The sequence below is a fragment of the Sorex fumeus genome, unplaced genomic scaffold (genome assembly GCF_029834395.1).
Source record: "Sorex fumeus unplaced genomic scaffold, SorFum_2.1 ptg000002l, whole genome shotgun sequence".
NCBI classification, from domain to species: Eukaryota; Metazoa; Chordata; class Mammalia; order Eulipotyphla; family Soricidae; genus Sorex; species Sorex fumeus.
The window spans coordinates 13,947,934-13,963,339 of record NW_026606059.1 but is presented as its reverse complement, the minus strand read 5'-3'; the positions used below and the strand labels follow the sequence as shown (position 1 = coordinate 13,963,339).

At 36.0% G+C, this 15,406-nt stretch overlaps 1 protein-coding gene across 1 annotated transcript in view; it reads left to right on the top strand.

The window, feature by feature from the left end:
- The window catches only part of CNBD1 (cyclic nucleotide binding domain containing 1), a 400,318-nt gene that overhangs the window by 378,626 nt on the left and 6,286 nt on the right, over window positions 1–15,406 (top strand). The window contains exon 12 of the mRNA XM_056112619.1: window positions 4,172–4,231. Within this exon, the coding sequence (XP_055968594.1) occupies window positions 4,172–4,231 (60 nt within the window). The remainder of the gene's footprint in view (window positions 1–4,171; window positions 4,232–15,406) is intronic.

Here is a 15,406-nt window from a genome sequence, read left to right as displayed (position 1 = left end):
AAAGGGAATTGAGTGGCAATCATGTTCGGTCTATAGTCTACTTTCAGCATATATCTCCCATCCTGGGCGGATTCTCCCGACACTCTTTATTTGGTACTCCCTTCTGTATCTGAGCTGCCTTTTCCCCTAGCATGTGTGGCTGGCCTCCAAGCCATGGAGTAAACCTTCTGGTACTAATCTCGGTCATTCCTGGGTGTTAGTCTCCCTTTTTGTTGCTTTATGTTTCCCAGATGAATGCAATCTTTCTATGTCTATTCCTCTCTTTCTGACTCATTTCGCTTAACATGATACTTTCCATGTAGTACCACTTGTATGTAAATTTCATGACTTCATCTTTTCTAACCGCTACATAGTACTCCATTGTGTAGATGTACCAAAGTTTCTTTAACCAGTCATCTGTTCTTGGGCACTCAGGTTTCTTCCAGTTTCTGGCTATTGTAAAGAGTGCTGCAATGAACAAACAAGTGCAGATGTCACTTCGACTATACATTTTTGCCTCTCTGGGATATATTCCCAGGAGTGGTATTGCTGGGTCAAATGGGAGCTCAATTTCTAATTTTTTGAGAATCGTCCATACTGTTTTCCAAAAGGACTGAAACAGTCGACATTCCCACCAGCAGTGAAGGAGGGTAGGGAGGACAAGTATTTTTAGATGCACAAGTGTGCCTAAAAATATTAAAACTGAAAACAAAAAACAAGTAGAAAGAAATATATATTTTAATTGAAAGTTAATCTCTGGGGGCTGGAGCAACAGTACAATGAATATGAAGCTTGCCTCGCACATGCCCTACATGAGTTCAATTCCCGGCATCCCATATAGTGCCCCGAGCACTGCTAGAAGTAATTCCTGGGTAAAGAGCCAGAAGTTACCCCTGAACATTGCAGGGTGTGGCCTCCAAACAAGAAACAAAAAAAAGAAAAAGAGTCTCTGGCTGGGATGGTGATAAAGGGCTTGATCTGATCTGATTTTAAGTCCCAGCGCTATGGGACTCATCATAAAAAGTAGTCGGGAGGTTCCCCAGAAGCTCCCCAACCCTGTGTTACAGTCTTTGTGGCCTGGAGCACTAAGTAGCCCACAACAACACATCTGTGGGGCCCTCCACTAGACCTCTGATGTGGTCTGGCTGAACAAGTCTTATCAAGAATGACCCGAGTCAGCTCCCTGTACACTGCCTGGAAAAACATTTGACCATTTTCTATATAAAAACTATCTATACTCATTTTCAGCACTCTCATCCCTAAGTATTTAGCACAAGAATAAAAAAATTAATGCACAATTTTATAAAGAATGTTCATAGCAGTCTAGATTCTATTGGTAGAAAGTGAAAAATAAAATTAAAATTACCGATCAAAAGGAAAGACATTCAACGCCTTGTGATTTCTTAAGTCAGTGGAGTTCTGTACATCAATAAAGTCTCAGACCACATAGTGAACTTTACAGATACTAGTCTAAGTGAACAAAACTAGAAAAAGTAAACGTGCTCAGGTTTGGTTTTCAAAAGCATAAAAGTAAAACCGCTGTGCTAATTTTTAAAGGCTATATGAAAATTGGATTCTCTGAAAATAGTTTATTGTATTTTTTCTAGGTGGTACAGCTTTTTTATCTTTATTCATGATAATAATTATATACATCTATCAAACCTCAAAACAGAAAATGTAAGACTTTATTTCTTTGCTAAAATTTTAAGCCAACAAACTTCATTTAAATAAATCAATGAATAATGTTGACTACAATATAATTAAAGGAACAAATTAAGAGACGTCTTAATTCAATTGAGTTGCTTAATTGTAAAATTTAAATTACATGGAACTGAGTGGGTGAGTCCTCCCAAACCTCTCTTCTTCCTCAAAATAAAAAATAAATGATGGTAGGATATAAGGAATAAGAAACACAATAAATATATATATTTCTTATTTCATTTAGCGTGTCGATTTTATCTGCTACCAACCATTTTCTCAAGTCTTAGCTCTGGAAATAGAATGACAAATAAGACAAGTGATTCAGTGACTCACTGACCTCACAAAATTGGAAGTGAGGAAATGAACCGAGGACTGCAATGCTAGAAAATGTTATATGAGTGAAAATGAATCCAAGGTGAAACCATGAATTTTAGAAATAATTAAAAATTTATTTGGATATTGTAGATAAACTTTCTTTGCAATTTGAAATAGTATGAAAATCAAGTACTTATTGCCATTTAAAAAAAAACCGAGATTGGTGCACTGGTTTTGGAGTACGTACACATGAAACCATTATTAACTGTATTGTAAATCACAGTAGTGTAATCAATTTAATATGTTTTTAAAAGCAGTTTTGTAAACCACATATGCCTAGAGTAAATTTTAATCAAATTATTATTTTTCAAAGAAAAGGAGTTCAGATATCAGTATAGACAGTGTGATATTGAAGAATATAATTATCTGAGACATGAACAAAATTCTATTACAAAACCAAAAGCTGTTGCTAGGAGATCTTGGAATCACGGGCAGGTCAGCATTTATTACTCATATGAGAGGATCTAGGGTTTCAGCTCCCTGCATATGTTTAGTGTGTCACCCTAGACATCTGAGTGTGTTGAACATCTGTTTTTTGTTTTCATTGAGAGATGTCTTATTTGGAATGCCAAAAGAAGAATGGGGTCATTGGCTATTTTACAATGTGAAGTTATCCAGCAGGTTATCCTTGTATGAGGAATAATATTGTCAGGAAAGCCATAATCGCTACAATTAATCCTAACACACACTGAGGTCATTGCAGGCATCATTTCAAAAGAGATTGCCAAAGGATAGCAAATTTTCAAACATAAACAAGAGCAGTTTCTTGGAGAATGTATTGCTTAGTAATCATTATGAACTTATGAATGCTAAAATAAAAACATAGGCAACAAACAAAGTATGATATGTATGTGCATGCTAAATTAATGTTTGAATCATGTTTTACAGCTTAGGTTCATACATATTTATTGAAAATGAATAATTTATGTGAGTTATTCTACATTAATTTATTATATTTTATCAACTATGACATTATTGCCCATCATCTTGAACAATTAGAAAGTTATTTTTTTTCCTTTGCCTTTGGGCCATGACAGGAACAGGCCTTGCTCCTGGTTCAGTGCTCAGGTATCACTCTTGACAAGGTTCTGGGGACTATGTACGTGACAAAGATCAAACATGGGTTGGCCACTTGTAAGGCAAATGCCCTATCCAGGGTATTCTCTCTAGCCTTGAAAATAGTATTTTATGTGAAAGATCAAAATTTCACTAAAAACACAAGTTGATTATATACCTAATATCATGTATGATAAGGAATAAAGAAATTAATTATTTTAATTATGTTGTTCATATATAAAGTACATTGTGTTTTTACAGGTACGAATGAGTTAGGATGCTAAGTTTTGCACACTTTTTCTAAGAAACCTGTTTTATTTTCAAGTCTTTGTATCCTAAAACACATAAAATGTAGCAAATACATAATCATCTCCTACACTATAAAAAGTCATTTATTTTAATATTGCATGCTTTTTGTCTTACTATTATTAGTATAATTGCTGATTTTTAAGTTTATGTGCACATGATATAGATTGTAACATTACAAATTTACATTATGATTACAAGTTGAGTTCATAATCAGTAAAATAAAAAAATAGGTTATATAAACAGAAGAAAAGAAGGAAAACCATAGTGTTAAATAGAAAGCCAGAGAACACATTGATCATATATTTATTTTAAAAATTGATAGATTTTTGTACTTCCTTATTGCTTGTTATTTATATTTTATACAATGGGACTGTTAATTCGCATTAAAATATACCTGGAAAGAAAGTAGGAGGGGAGGAGAGTTAGGGAGAGAGGGCGAGAGAGAATATGTGCTGTGTAAGTCAATTATAGTTCATTTGTTTAGTAATTATTTCTTGGTATATGTTTCATATACCAAGGACCCATTTGCTTTTGAAGAGATTTGACTTTGTCTTAACACGTCCTATCAAATAGGTGAGTCTATCTTTAAAAATGTTATTCCTATTCAACTTTGATACTATCTTTCCAGTGGATTACAATTGGTCAAACCTTTTTAAGGTTTACTTTAGGTACAGTAACTAAGTCATAATATATCATAAAAATATTAAAAAGATATTAGCTCATATAATAAATGTACTCATGTTTCTTGTAGGAGGATGTAAGAAATGAGTATGTGGAAAAAGAGAAAAAAAGAGAATGGGAGACATTCAAGGTATAGTAATATTGATTGCAATAAATAGATTAGATATTTACTCATTTTACCGTATGTTAATTTATAAAGTAAATCAAGGCCTGAGCCAGAGTGTAGCAGGTAGGGCATTATTCACTGCATGCAGCTGGCCTGGGTTGATCCTTGACACCCTATACTGCCCCCAAAGTCCACCAGGAGTGATTCTTAAGTGTAAAGCCGGAAGTAAACCACTCAGTGATTCCTGGGGCTTACTCGTGGCTCTGTGTTCAAGGATCAGTCTGGGAGATGCTGGGGATATAAACAATTATACACTTACATGACAAGTACCTAAACCTCCATACTACCTATTCAGCCCCAGAATGAGAAAAAAAATCACACATTTTTAAAAGTAGCATCCTCTTTTTCTGACCAAGGTTATAAATTAGTGTGGTGTGAGACATTCCTCCACTGAAAGAAAGTGAAAAATGAAAGTCAGAGATTTAAAATATGGCACTTAACTTTTAAAAAGTACTCAAATGGACTCCTTGAGTAGGAAAAAGAAGTAGTTTTTCAGACCATTAAGCTCAATTATATTCTAAATTTGGAGCATTATGAATAAACGCTGAATAACTGTAATTTGATTTTGGAGTTATATAAACTAGTTTGGTAACAGAAAGTATGAAAGAAAAGTTATCTGATAGCAATGGGAAAGAAAGAGGGTTAAACCTCTCATTAAAACACTAGTTTCTATCAAAATTCAATGATGCACGTTTTATCTTACCTTGAAAAATTCCTAATTTGTGTTCTCGATAAGTTAGTTCTTGTCATGTTCTCATTAATAAGTGCCAATTTAGCTCTGTCCATAATCTTCATTTCTATATTTACTTAAAAACAAAGGTTGTTTTCATTCAAGGCACCCCCTAGGGGGGCGGGTGAGAGCCCTCTTCGCCCCAAGGGACCCAGCCCCAGCAGCTGACCTCCACTACCCAATCACCGCCACGCTCCAGGCTGCTTTATAAGACACTTACTACCCATCTTCCATAATTACCACACCATATTTGATGGGGTTCAGACATAAGGCAACAAATCATAGAGAAAAAAAAATATATATAGAGAGAGAGAGCCCAGCAAGCTACCAAGAATATCCCACCTGCACGGGCAGAGCCTGGCAAGCTCCCCGTGGCATATTCGATATGCCAAAAACAGTAATGATAACAAGTCTTATTCCTCTGACCTTGAAAAAGCCTTTATTCATTGACGAGTAAGGAGAGGCTGCTAAAATATCAGGGCTGGGAGAAATAGAGACATTGCTGGCCCCTGCTCGAGTAAATCGATGAACAATGGAATAACAGTGACCGTGATACTAAAAAGAGAAGGTCATCTACTGTTGAAACAGTATCTTTTTTATAATAATTTTCTGAAGTTAGCTTCATTCTTTAATCCTATACATGTTTAATTTTTTTGTTGTTGCTTTTGCTTTGGGCTGGAGTGAGTGATAGCACAGCAGTTAGGGCGTTTGCCTTATATGGCTGATCCAGGTTCAATTCTTCGGGCCCTCTTAGAGAGCCCAGCAAGCTACCGAGAGTATCCCGACCGCACAGCAAAGCCTGGCAACTCCCCGTGGCATATCTGATATGCCAAAAACAGTAATAACTAGTCTCATAATGGAGATGTTACTGGTGCCCGCTCAAGCAAATTGTTGAACAATGGGAGGACAGTGGACATTGCTAAAGTGATTTTGTTTTGTTTTGGTGGTCACACCCTGCAACACTGCGTTTACTCCTGCCAGGGATTACCCCAGGGCAAAACATGGGGGACCCTATCGGGTGGTGGGCCTCTATAGAAGTTGGGTGGGTAATATGCAAATACACCACTGTACTATCTCTCAAGTCTCCCATTTAAAAAAAAAACAGCTTGTCACTTATAAAAAATTTAATCTTTTAGATTTGACTTGTGATTCTATAAGCAGTTTTCCCCAGATGGAAGAGAGATAGGACATTAAGTAAGGTCTCTGCCTTTCATACAGCCAGTCAAGGTTTGGTCCCTGGTCCCACACACAGGGGTGCTCAGGAGTAAGTCCTGAGCATAGAGCCAGGAGTGAGGCGTGTGCCATGAATGTGACCATTAACAAAACAAACAAATGAAAATAGAATGCTGTCCCTACAAAATCTCCTATCCTATAGTATTACTTTCAATAATTTATCTAAAACAGTTCCCTAAACTCATTTGTAACTGTTTATTGTCAGTTTCACTATTAGACTGTGGTCTAACAAGGGAAATATTGACATTATCTTGAAGGTATAAGAACTTCATAATTTTGAATGAATGATTATCTAAACACTGCACTAGTACAGAAAAAAAGGTGTAATGACTTGTTAATGTCAGCTCAAATCTATGATATGGTCAATCTAAGAACTCAAGGCAGAAGTAAGAACGTGGTCAAACTATTTTTTTTAATATTCCCTACCTTCAGTCACATTATCATTACATATTTAGAAAATGAACACAGTACTTTGGGCTGGCTCTTTCAGACTTCAGATTTATTAAAGCAATTACAGGGACAATTTACAAGATCTGTTCACCCAGTCGGACATGAAATTTGTTCTAGTTCCAAGTTTTAACATCTAGATGATTTGCAATAACACAAGTTCATTTGCCACAAAAAATCTTATTAAATATGTCTTTTTAACTAGCAGTTTATTATTAGTCTGGTTAGAATGTCTCTTCTAGAGTTCAAGAGTTGTTGAAACTAGTGTTCAATTCCTCTCTTCCTATATATTTCAAGGGAGAACAGGCATTTTGTGAGAATGAACACATCAAGGCATGATAGTTTATGAAAGTCTATATGAACTAACAATAGCTAGCAATGATCTTTCATAAGTTTCTTAGGTTTTCTAGGCTATTCGTCTAAAGTGATATATATGTATATATATTTAATAGAACATTTTCTTAATTATAACATAAAAACTGTAACTAAAACCTTTTTTGAAATGTATCTAGAAATAGTTATAGTTGTACACAATGATGTTTTGATCAATATCAAGCAAACTACCCCCACCCCAAATCAAACAAAATCCAACGCTTTGATTTATATCATTTGTCCAGTTTCATGGTAAAAATATCCCTATCACAGACAATTTCAAGCTCTCAATGCACCGTCACCGAACAGGCACAGGAAAAGAGATGCACCCAGTCTGCTCTGTAGGGACACGAGCCAACCTCAGCATAGTGTTGGTTACTGATATCCATGAAATTGTGCACTTAGAAACCCGATTTCACAAGTAAACCCAAGAAGCTGATTTTGAATGAAAACAGACCCTGAGATTCTGCCAATAAGAACTGAGTTTGCAAAATGAGGTGGGGCAGTGCAGTGAAGTAACAGTGCTGAAGGGATACGGGCAGTCTGGCAGTGGGGGCAGCACACTTGATATGGCATGACTAAAATATTAACATGGTACAGTTACCAGTCATTCTGCTTCAACTAGCAACAACCTTCTAGAGTCTAAATGAAGGGATGAGGAGCGAGAAATATGGGACTGTTCCATCAGGAAAGAAAAAGTACCCATGTAGCACTGAAAGGGATTATTAAGAAATATGAATAAGAGGAAAGTATCGTATCATTTCTCAGTATGGTTAATGACCAGCAAAAATATGTTTTCCACATCCTTAGACTATATTCTTTGTGTTCCTCGTCAGTTAACTTTTCTGTGAAACATTTTTGTTCTATGTACTTATTTATGGGTGGACTGGAGCAATAGCACAGCGGTGTTTGCTTTGCACACAGAGAACCCAGCCAACCTGGGTTCGATCCTCCGCCCCTCTCGGAGAGTCTGGCAAGATACCGAGATGTATCCGATATGCCGAACACAGTAACAACAAGTCTCACAATGGAGGTGATTTGCCTGCTCAAGCAAATCGATGAACAATGGGAGAACAGTGTGCAGTGCTACTTATTATAGGTACATTGTTTATAAATTTCCTTGCCTCGATCCTTCTCAGAGAGCCTGGCAAGCTACCAAGAGTATCCCACCCGCATGGCAGAGCCTGGCAAGCTACCCGTGGCGTATTCAATATGCCGAACAGTAACAATAACGGGTCTCATTCCCCTGACCCTGGAAGAGCCCCTAATATGTGACTGGGCTATGGTAACATGCGATAGGGATGAATGGAGACATTAGTGGCACCTGCTTGAGCAAACTGAACAACGGGATGACAAGTGATACAAGTGACACAAGTACTATCTATTTATTTGAGACTATAGTGCATGTAGACCATATACCTCTCTTTGGATGAATATTCTACTTTTTTTTTTCCCAGTTTTGAGACAGTTGGAATACCCGGTGGGGGGGGCATGCTAGGAAGAGCTGTAGTGCAGGGGATTAATGTTCTGCCTTCCCTGTGCCTCCCAGAGTACCAGCTGCAAGGTTGGCCCCGGCAAATACCCCCAGGTCCTGAGCAGTGGCAGTCCCAGGCTCTCGCATTGAACTAGGTTTCCTGTTTATTGGTCTAGAATTGCTGGGAGGGGTCCCTAACTTCCTCAGGATAATTTTGGAGATCTGATCCCCAAAACTATTCATCTCTTTGTATTTAATTTTACCACAAGGTTGCTTTCTTTTTTCAAAAAAAATTCATTAAGTTTTGTTTTCTTACTCTTCCAGCACAAATTCAATTTGAGCTGTTTTTATCCTTTCCCTCAGTCCTCTTAAACAATTTCAAACCCTATTCTTCCTGTAGATCATGACAGCCACTGCACACACATGACATTCTTCGATTGCCCCTAACTCCCAGTCATAGTTTTGTGTTAATGGTACTTGAGGTACATCACTTATAATTATGTCATGGGTTATATACTGAATTACTTTTAACTTAATGTTCTATATACATATCTTCTCTTGTAACATATTTTTAAAAAGCTGCAATTACAGACTATACATAAAAAGGATAATGTTAAAACCAGTGGGAACTTTAATATTCAACCTCTACTGTAAAAATGGAAAAGCACTATTTGATAATTCTGAGGGTGGGCCTACACCAGGCGGTACTCCTGGCTCTGAATTCAGAGTTCACTTCTGTCAGGTTCAGGAAACCATAGGGGTGCTGGGTATCAATATCCATATATTTTTTTTTTCATTGGGTACCTAAGTTGATTCTCTATCCTAACTATTGTATTTAGTGGTTCAATACATACCGATGTACATAAGTCCTTTTGCATTAATGTTTTCGTACTTTGGGAATAAATACCCAGAAGAATCTAGGAATTGAATTGCTGAGTGAAATGGCAGCTCTAGTCTAACTTCCCTGAGAAACATCCACACTGTTTTCCATAGAGTTGAGTCAGACAACATCATTACCAGCAGTGAATGAGATTTCCTTTTTTCACTGTAATCCTGCTGACACAGATTGTTCCCAGGTATTTTGTTTCTCTGTGATTGTTTATATGTTCTGATATGTGCCATTCTCACTGGGGTGAGATGATTTCTTATTGTCATCTTGATTTGGGTTTCCCTGATGATGAGCATTTTTGTATGTGCTATTGGATATTTGTCATTTTTGGAGAAGTGTCCGTTCATTTCCTCTCTCCATCCCCTCCCCCTTTTTTAAACATGGTTGTAGTTTTGGTTTTTGTTGTTGTTGATCGTTGTATATTACTTATATGTCTTGTATAATAAGCCATTATCTGATAAATTGAGTGCAAATATTTCTCCTTTTGGGGGGCTTACTCCATGTTTCTTTTGCTATGCAGAAACTCTTCAATTTGATGTAGTCCCATTTATTTATTTTTGTCTCTGGAATCAGATTATTGAAACCAATTTTGGGGTCCAAATCTTGGAGTGTTTTGCCTATATGTTCATCATTGTACTTTGTGGATTCAATTCTGTTCTCAAGGTCTTTGATATACTTTTAATTGACTTTTGTGTAGATGTGAGATATAGATAGAGCTTTATTTTCTTAGATGTGATTATGCAGTTTCAATTTCATTTGTTGAAGATGTTTTTTCTTCACTTCATGTAGCCAGCTTTCTTGTAAAAATTTAGATGATCATAGATCTGTGGATTTATCTTTGGGTACTTGATTGTAACACCATCATAACTATATCTTGAGATCTATAAATCATTAAAAAAGATCAATCTGTAGAAAATGGAAAAGATATTCCATGCCCATGTATTAGAAGAGTAAACATTATCAAAATGACCATCTTATCTGAATTATTATGCAGACTAAATGCAGTACTCATCAAAATTCAGAAGACGTTCTTCAAGAATTTTGAACAATCAATAATTATGTTTTTATAGTCATAAAAAACAGATATTTATGAACCTAACTGGTCAAAATCATACTGAGAAATAATAAATTGGAATACATCTTATTACCTAACTTGAAAATATATTCTAAGTTTATAGTGATCAAAACAGCATGTACTGGACTGAATAGATTCCCTGACCAATTTTCTTTAAAAACATCACTTGTTACTATTGTCCAGACACTCAATTATTAATGTCAACAAATGAAATTTCACTTGTCATGCAAATATCTTTATATTCTAAATATATTAAATGAGCAGGTGTCCCAGACTAGTATTAGTGACTGAAATGGAATATATTTTTGAGAAGTGAAACATTTTTCTGAATATATAAATTATTATTTGATTTTTAGAATTAAATTATTTTTATTTTTTCCATTAAAATAGAACAATTCTAAATGCACACGACACCATAGTAGACTAAAGTAACCAAACTAATATTTTTTTTTCAGTCAGAAGGGATGCCTGGTAATGTTCAGGGGTTACTCTTGGCTCTGAGCTCAGGGATTTCTCCCCATGGGTGTTGAGGATGACACCCTGATTAACTGCATACAAGGCAAGCACTACACCTTCTATACTGTTTCTATAGCCCTTCTAAAGCAATCTTTTTTGTTTGTTTGTTTGTTTGTTTTTAGGCAGCACCTGTTGATGCTCAGGTCTTATTCCTGTCTCTGCATTCAGGAATAACTAATAGAAGTATTTGGGGTACCATTTGGGATGTCAGGGATCAAATCCAGGTTGACCGCATGTAAGGCAAATGTCCTACCCATTGTGCTTTTGCTCTGGTTCCTGCCAAAGCAATATTAAGGAAGAACTCTTTCTGATGTGAACCCATATTAAAATGTGAGAGTAATAAAAACTAGTTATTATTGGTATCATATTATTGGCATCATAACAGACACATAGATCCAAGGAATAAATAGATACCACTCCCTCCCCCAAGAAAACTCAACATATACAGTCAAATTTACAACAAAGAATCTAAGAATACACAGTGGAGCAAGAATAGTATCTTTAATGTAAGTTGTTTGGAAACTTGACAGCCATATGCAAAGCAATAAAAGTGAACCACTATCTTATACTTCACACATAAACAACTCCAAGTATAAGACCTGGAACCATAATATTTGTAGTAAAAAATTTAGGGAATTATGTCATTGCTCTGGGAAATTATTTTTAATTTGACAGCGAATGCAATAAAAAATAAGAGTAGAATTATATCCACTTAAAAAATGTTCTACATAAAAAAGTAATCCATCAAAAAAATAAAAGACTACCACAAAATGGGAGAAATATTTGCAAATGAGATGAATTTCATATTAAGTTTATATAATTAGGAAAGTCATATGAGATTGTCACAAACATCTACTAAAGAATCTATATTTCTTTTGGATACATAAACTGAGACTTAGTTGGAGCTATAATTTTAAAAATTCATCCTGTGTATATATGTCTTCAGTACAAAGAACCTATTAGTATAATTGTCACATGTATTTATAAAGATTAAAAACAGTTTGTAAGTAAACTCATAAATTTCCTAAAGAAAAATGTTATCAGCCATGTGATTCTTAATACTTTTTTCTATCTTTGATTATATGAATTTAATGCTTTTTAGAGAATCCAGATCAACCAGCTGACTTTTCTGTCCTTTCCCATATATTCCCTGGGTGAAACTAGTCGTCATAGCTCAGCTACTTTTCTCATCCCAAACTTGCCCCTTTCCTAACTGCTGCTTTTGATAAAAGACATGCTCATCTGGGAAATATAAATACAGTTTCTGGAGAGAGTTGAATCCTTGGAGAATCATTGCCTGATGGGCCAAGTTCTGTCGTCAGAAACTCACAGCCAATTCACACTGAAATATGTGCTTAAAAGTGTGGGAATATGTGGACAGATTTTACTCTTTGTGTTTAACTTGGCAATCTTTGTACTAATTGCTCATTGCATTGTTTTAAAACAATGACATCTTATTACATGATTAACATGACTAAATTTTAAGAGAAAAACCTGCTGATATTAAGACTTGGGAAGAAGAGGATAAATACAGAGACTGTTATAAGGTTTTTTGTCCATTTTTTAGCCAAGAAATAAATCTGATATTCTCTCTTGTTCAGCATGAAATAATAAAATAAAGAAGTGCGGAATTCTTCACATTGATTTTCCAGTGCAATGCAAGAAATACACACTCTGTAATGTCAGCTTCCACGTTTTTCCTTTTAGTTCATCAGCATCTTTTGTCTATGTTTATCTATTTAATGACAGATATCCTTTAATTTACTGTCTGCTAAGCTATTAATTCTAATTCCTTTCTCATCTTTGTTGCCAAACACAATCATGTGTTCCAGATAAAGAAAAGTACTGTGAGAGAATAAGATTCTAATACATGTTGCAACATGAATAAATCTTGAACACATTGTGCTAAGTGGGATAAGACAGAAAAGAATGGATATTGGCTATGTGTTAAATGTACCACATGCATGAGGTCTTTAATACAGAAAAATTCTATAATCCATTCATGGAAATGGGTGGTAGGAAGTGATTTCCCTGAATGGGAAGATGGCTGGTAAACTGAGCAGGCAATTATGGTTTTTGGTTTTTTTTTTGTTTTCATTCAAAATTTTCCCTGATATAGCCTGCTCTTTATTTTATTGGGATACAACAGACATATACAATTATATTTGCATCGGTCATAACAGCGTGTTGAACTGATGTTTGTACATCCCATGATATAATCACCACAATAAATTTAGTTAATATCTGTCACATAGCTTCCACACATTTTGTCTTATAATGAACCACATTAAGATCTATTCTCTTAGTAACTTTCACACATACAATAGTTTCATTAACTGTCTTCACCAAGTTGTACTTGACATCTTCAGTTTCCTCACTACATGTTCCCATACACAAACACACACACACACACACACACACACACATTATCAGGACGTTTGAAAGCTTGAACTTTTTAACCTCTAGTTGCCCAATTTGCCCACATTTCCTCCCTTAACTCCACAATTCTGATATCCTCCAATCTGAAGTCTTATTGATAAGCTTGTTTAGGTTGGTTGCTGTTCTCTCTTTTTTTTTTCAATTTTTATTAGTGAGACACCATGAGGTACCATTACAAATTTTGTGCTTGGGTTTCAATTATACAATGATCAAATACCCATCCCTCCACCAGTGCCCATTTCCCACCACCGCGGATCCCAGTATCCCTCCCCCCACCCCCCCTATCCCACCTTGCCTCTGTGGCAGGGCATTCCCCTCTGTTCTCTCTCTCCTTTTGGGTGTTTCTCTTTTTTAAAAGATCCAAGCAAAGTAACTGCAGCTCCTCTTTTTTATCCCCCTCTGATTATTTACAATAGGAATATGGGAACTTTGAGATGTTCTAATCAACTGCTCACTGCCCTCCTTGTAGATAGCTCCTGCTGGTGTCCCTAAATCGTTCTGTCAGAGGTAGGAAATTTCCCTAGGTTTCAAAGGTTGGCTGAGCTGCCAATGACAATTGAAGCCAGATCTTTTACCTCAACATATCAACGGAAATGCTTAGCAGTAGGCTGTGGGTGGTGCAATTTTAAAAAGGGCAAGACATTCTTACACAAAAATTATTGCAGTTATGCTTTTATAAGCACAAAGGATCAATTTTGTATGACAGAAACATTTTGGAAGTGGATAAAGATGGTGGTTACACAACATGTAAATGTACTTAATACCACTGTGTTGTACACTTAAAAAAGGTAAAATAATAAATATTATGTTCTATGTATGTTGTTTAGAGAAGCACAATTATAGAAGAAAAATCATGGGATATAATATGGAAATACATTTTTGACATTCTAATTCTGCGATTTAGAGAAATATTTTTCTCTAATACCTCTTTCTCTATAATTGAATTTCATTGATCTAAGTTCAATAAGCTGTAGCCCCCTAAATATCAAATTAACAAAACAATAAATAAAACTCAACTTTCACTGTTCCTAAGAACCGATCATTTCAAAAATATAGAAATATGCACCAGAGTATAGCTCAGTGTGTTGGAATATCTACTTTCCAAGCATTTAACGAGCCTTGGATGTTTAGAACCTTACTGCATGCCAGGTACTGCCTCTCCACAGTACCACTGTTTGGGGTCCCAGAGCAGCAGATGTGTATTTATTGGTACTCACCCACCAGATACGAGGGCACAGCCTCCTACAGTGTACTCCCACTTATTTTAATAATAACAATGGGGCTTCCCATTGAAATGATTTCCCATTGAAATTGAAATGATTGGGGGAATTAAAATTTCAGACAGGTGGAAAATTAATAGAATAAAAATAATATAAAATTTTCTATCATCCAAGGATTGGCTTTTACAAATTTATAATAACTCTTTGATTTATCAAGTTATTCATAATATAGTTGCTTCAAGCATTAACTGTTCCCTCACCAATCCCACCACCAGTGTGCCCTTCCTCCAATGACCCAGTTTTTCAATCACCAATCCAGTCTGCCCCCTTGAAATTCACTTCATGTTGTCTGTTACAATGCAAAGGCAAAATGAATTATTAGATTTTAGATCACTGTCACTGTCACTGTCCTCCCATTGTTCATCGATTTGCTCAAGCAGGCCCAGTAACGTCTCCATTGCAACACTTGTTACTGTGTTTGGCATATCCAATACGTTACAGGTAGCTTGCCAGGCGTTTGCTGTGCAGGTCAGATACTCTCGGTAGCTTGCTGGACTATCTGAGAGGGGTGGAGGAATCGAACCTGAGTCAGCCAGGTAGGCCTCATGCAAGGCAAACTTCCTGCCCACTGTGTTATCACTCCGACCCAATAGGAGCCAATTTGCGATCATTGTTTTACCTCATGATTATGTACTAAAGTCATCATCTTAATATCTACTGTGCTAGTTAGCACCTATTGGGCTC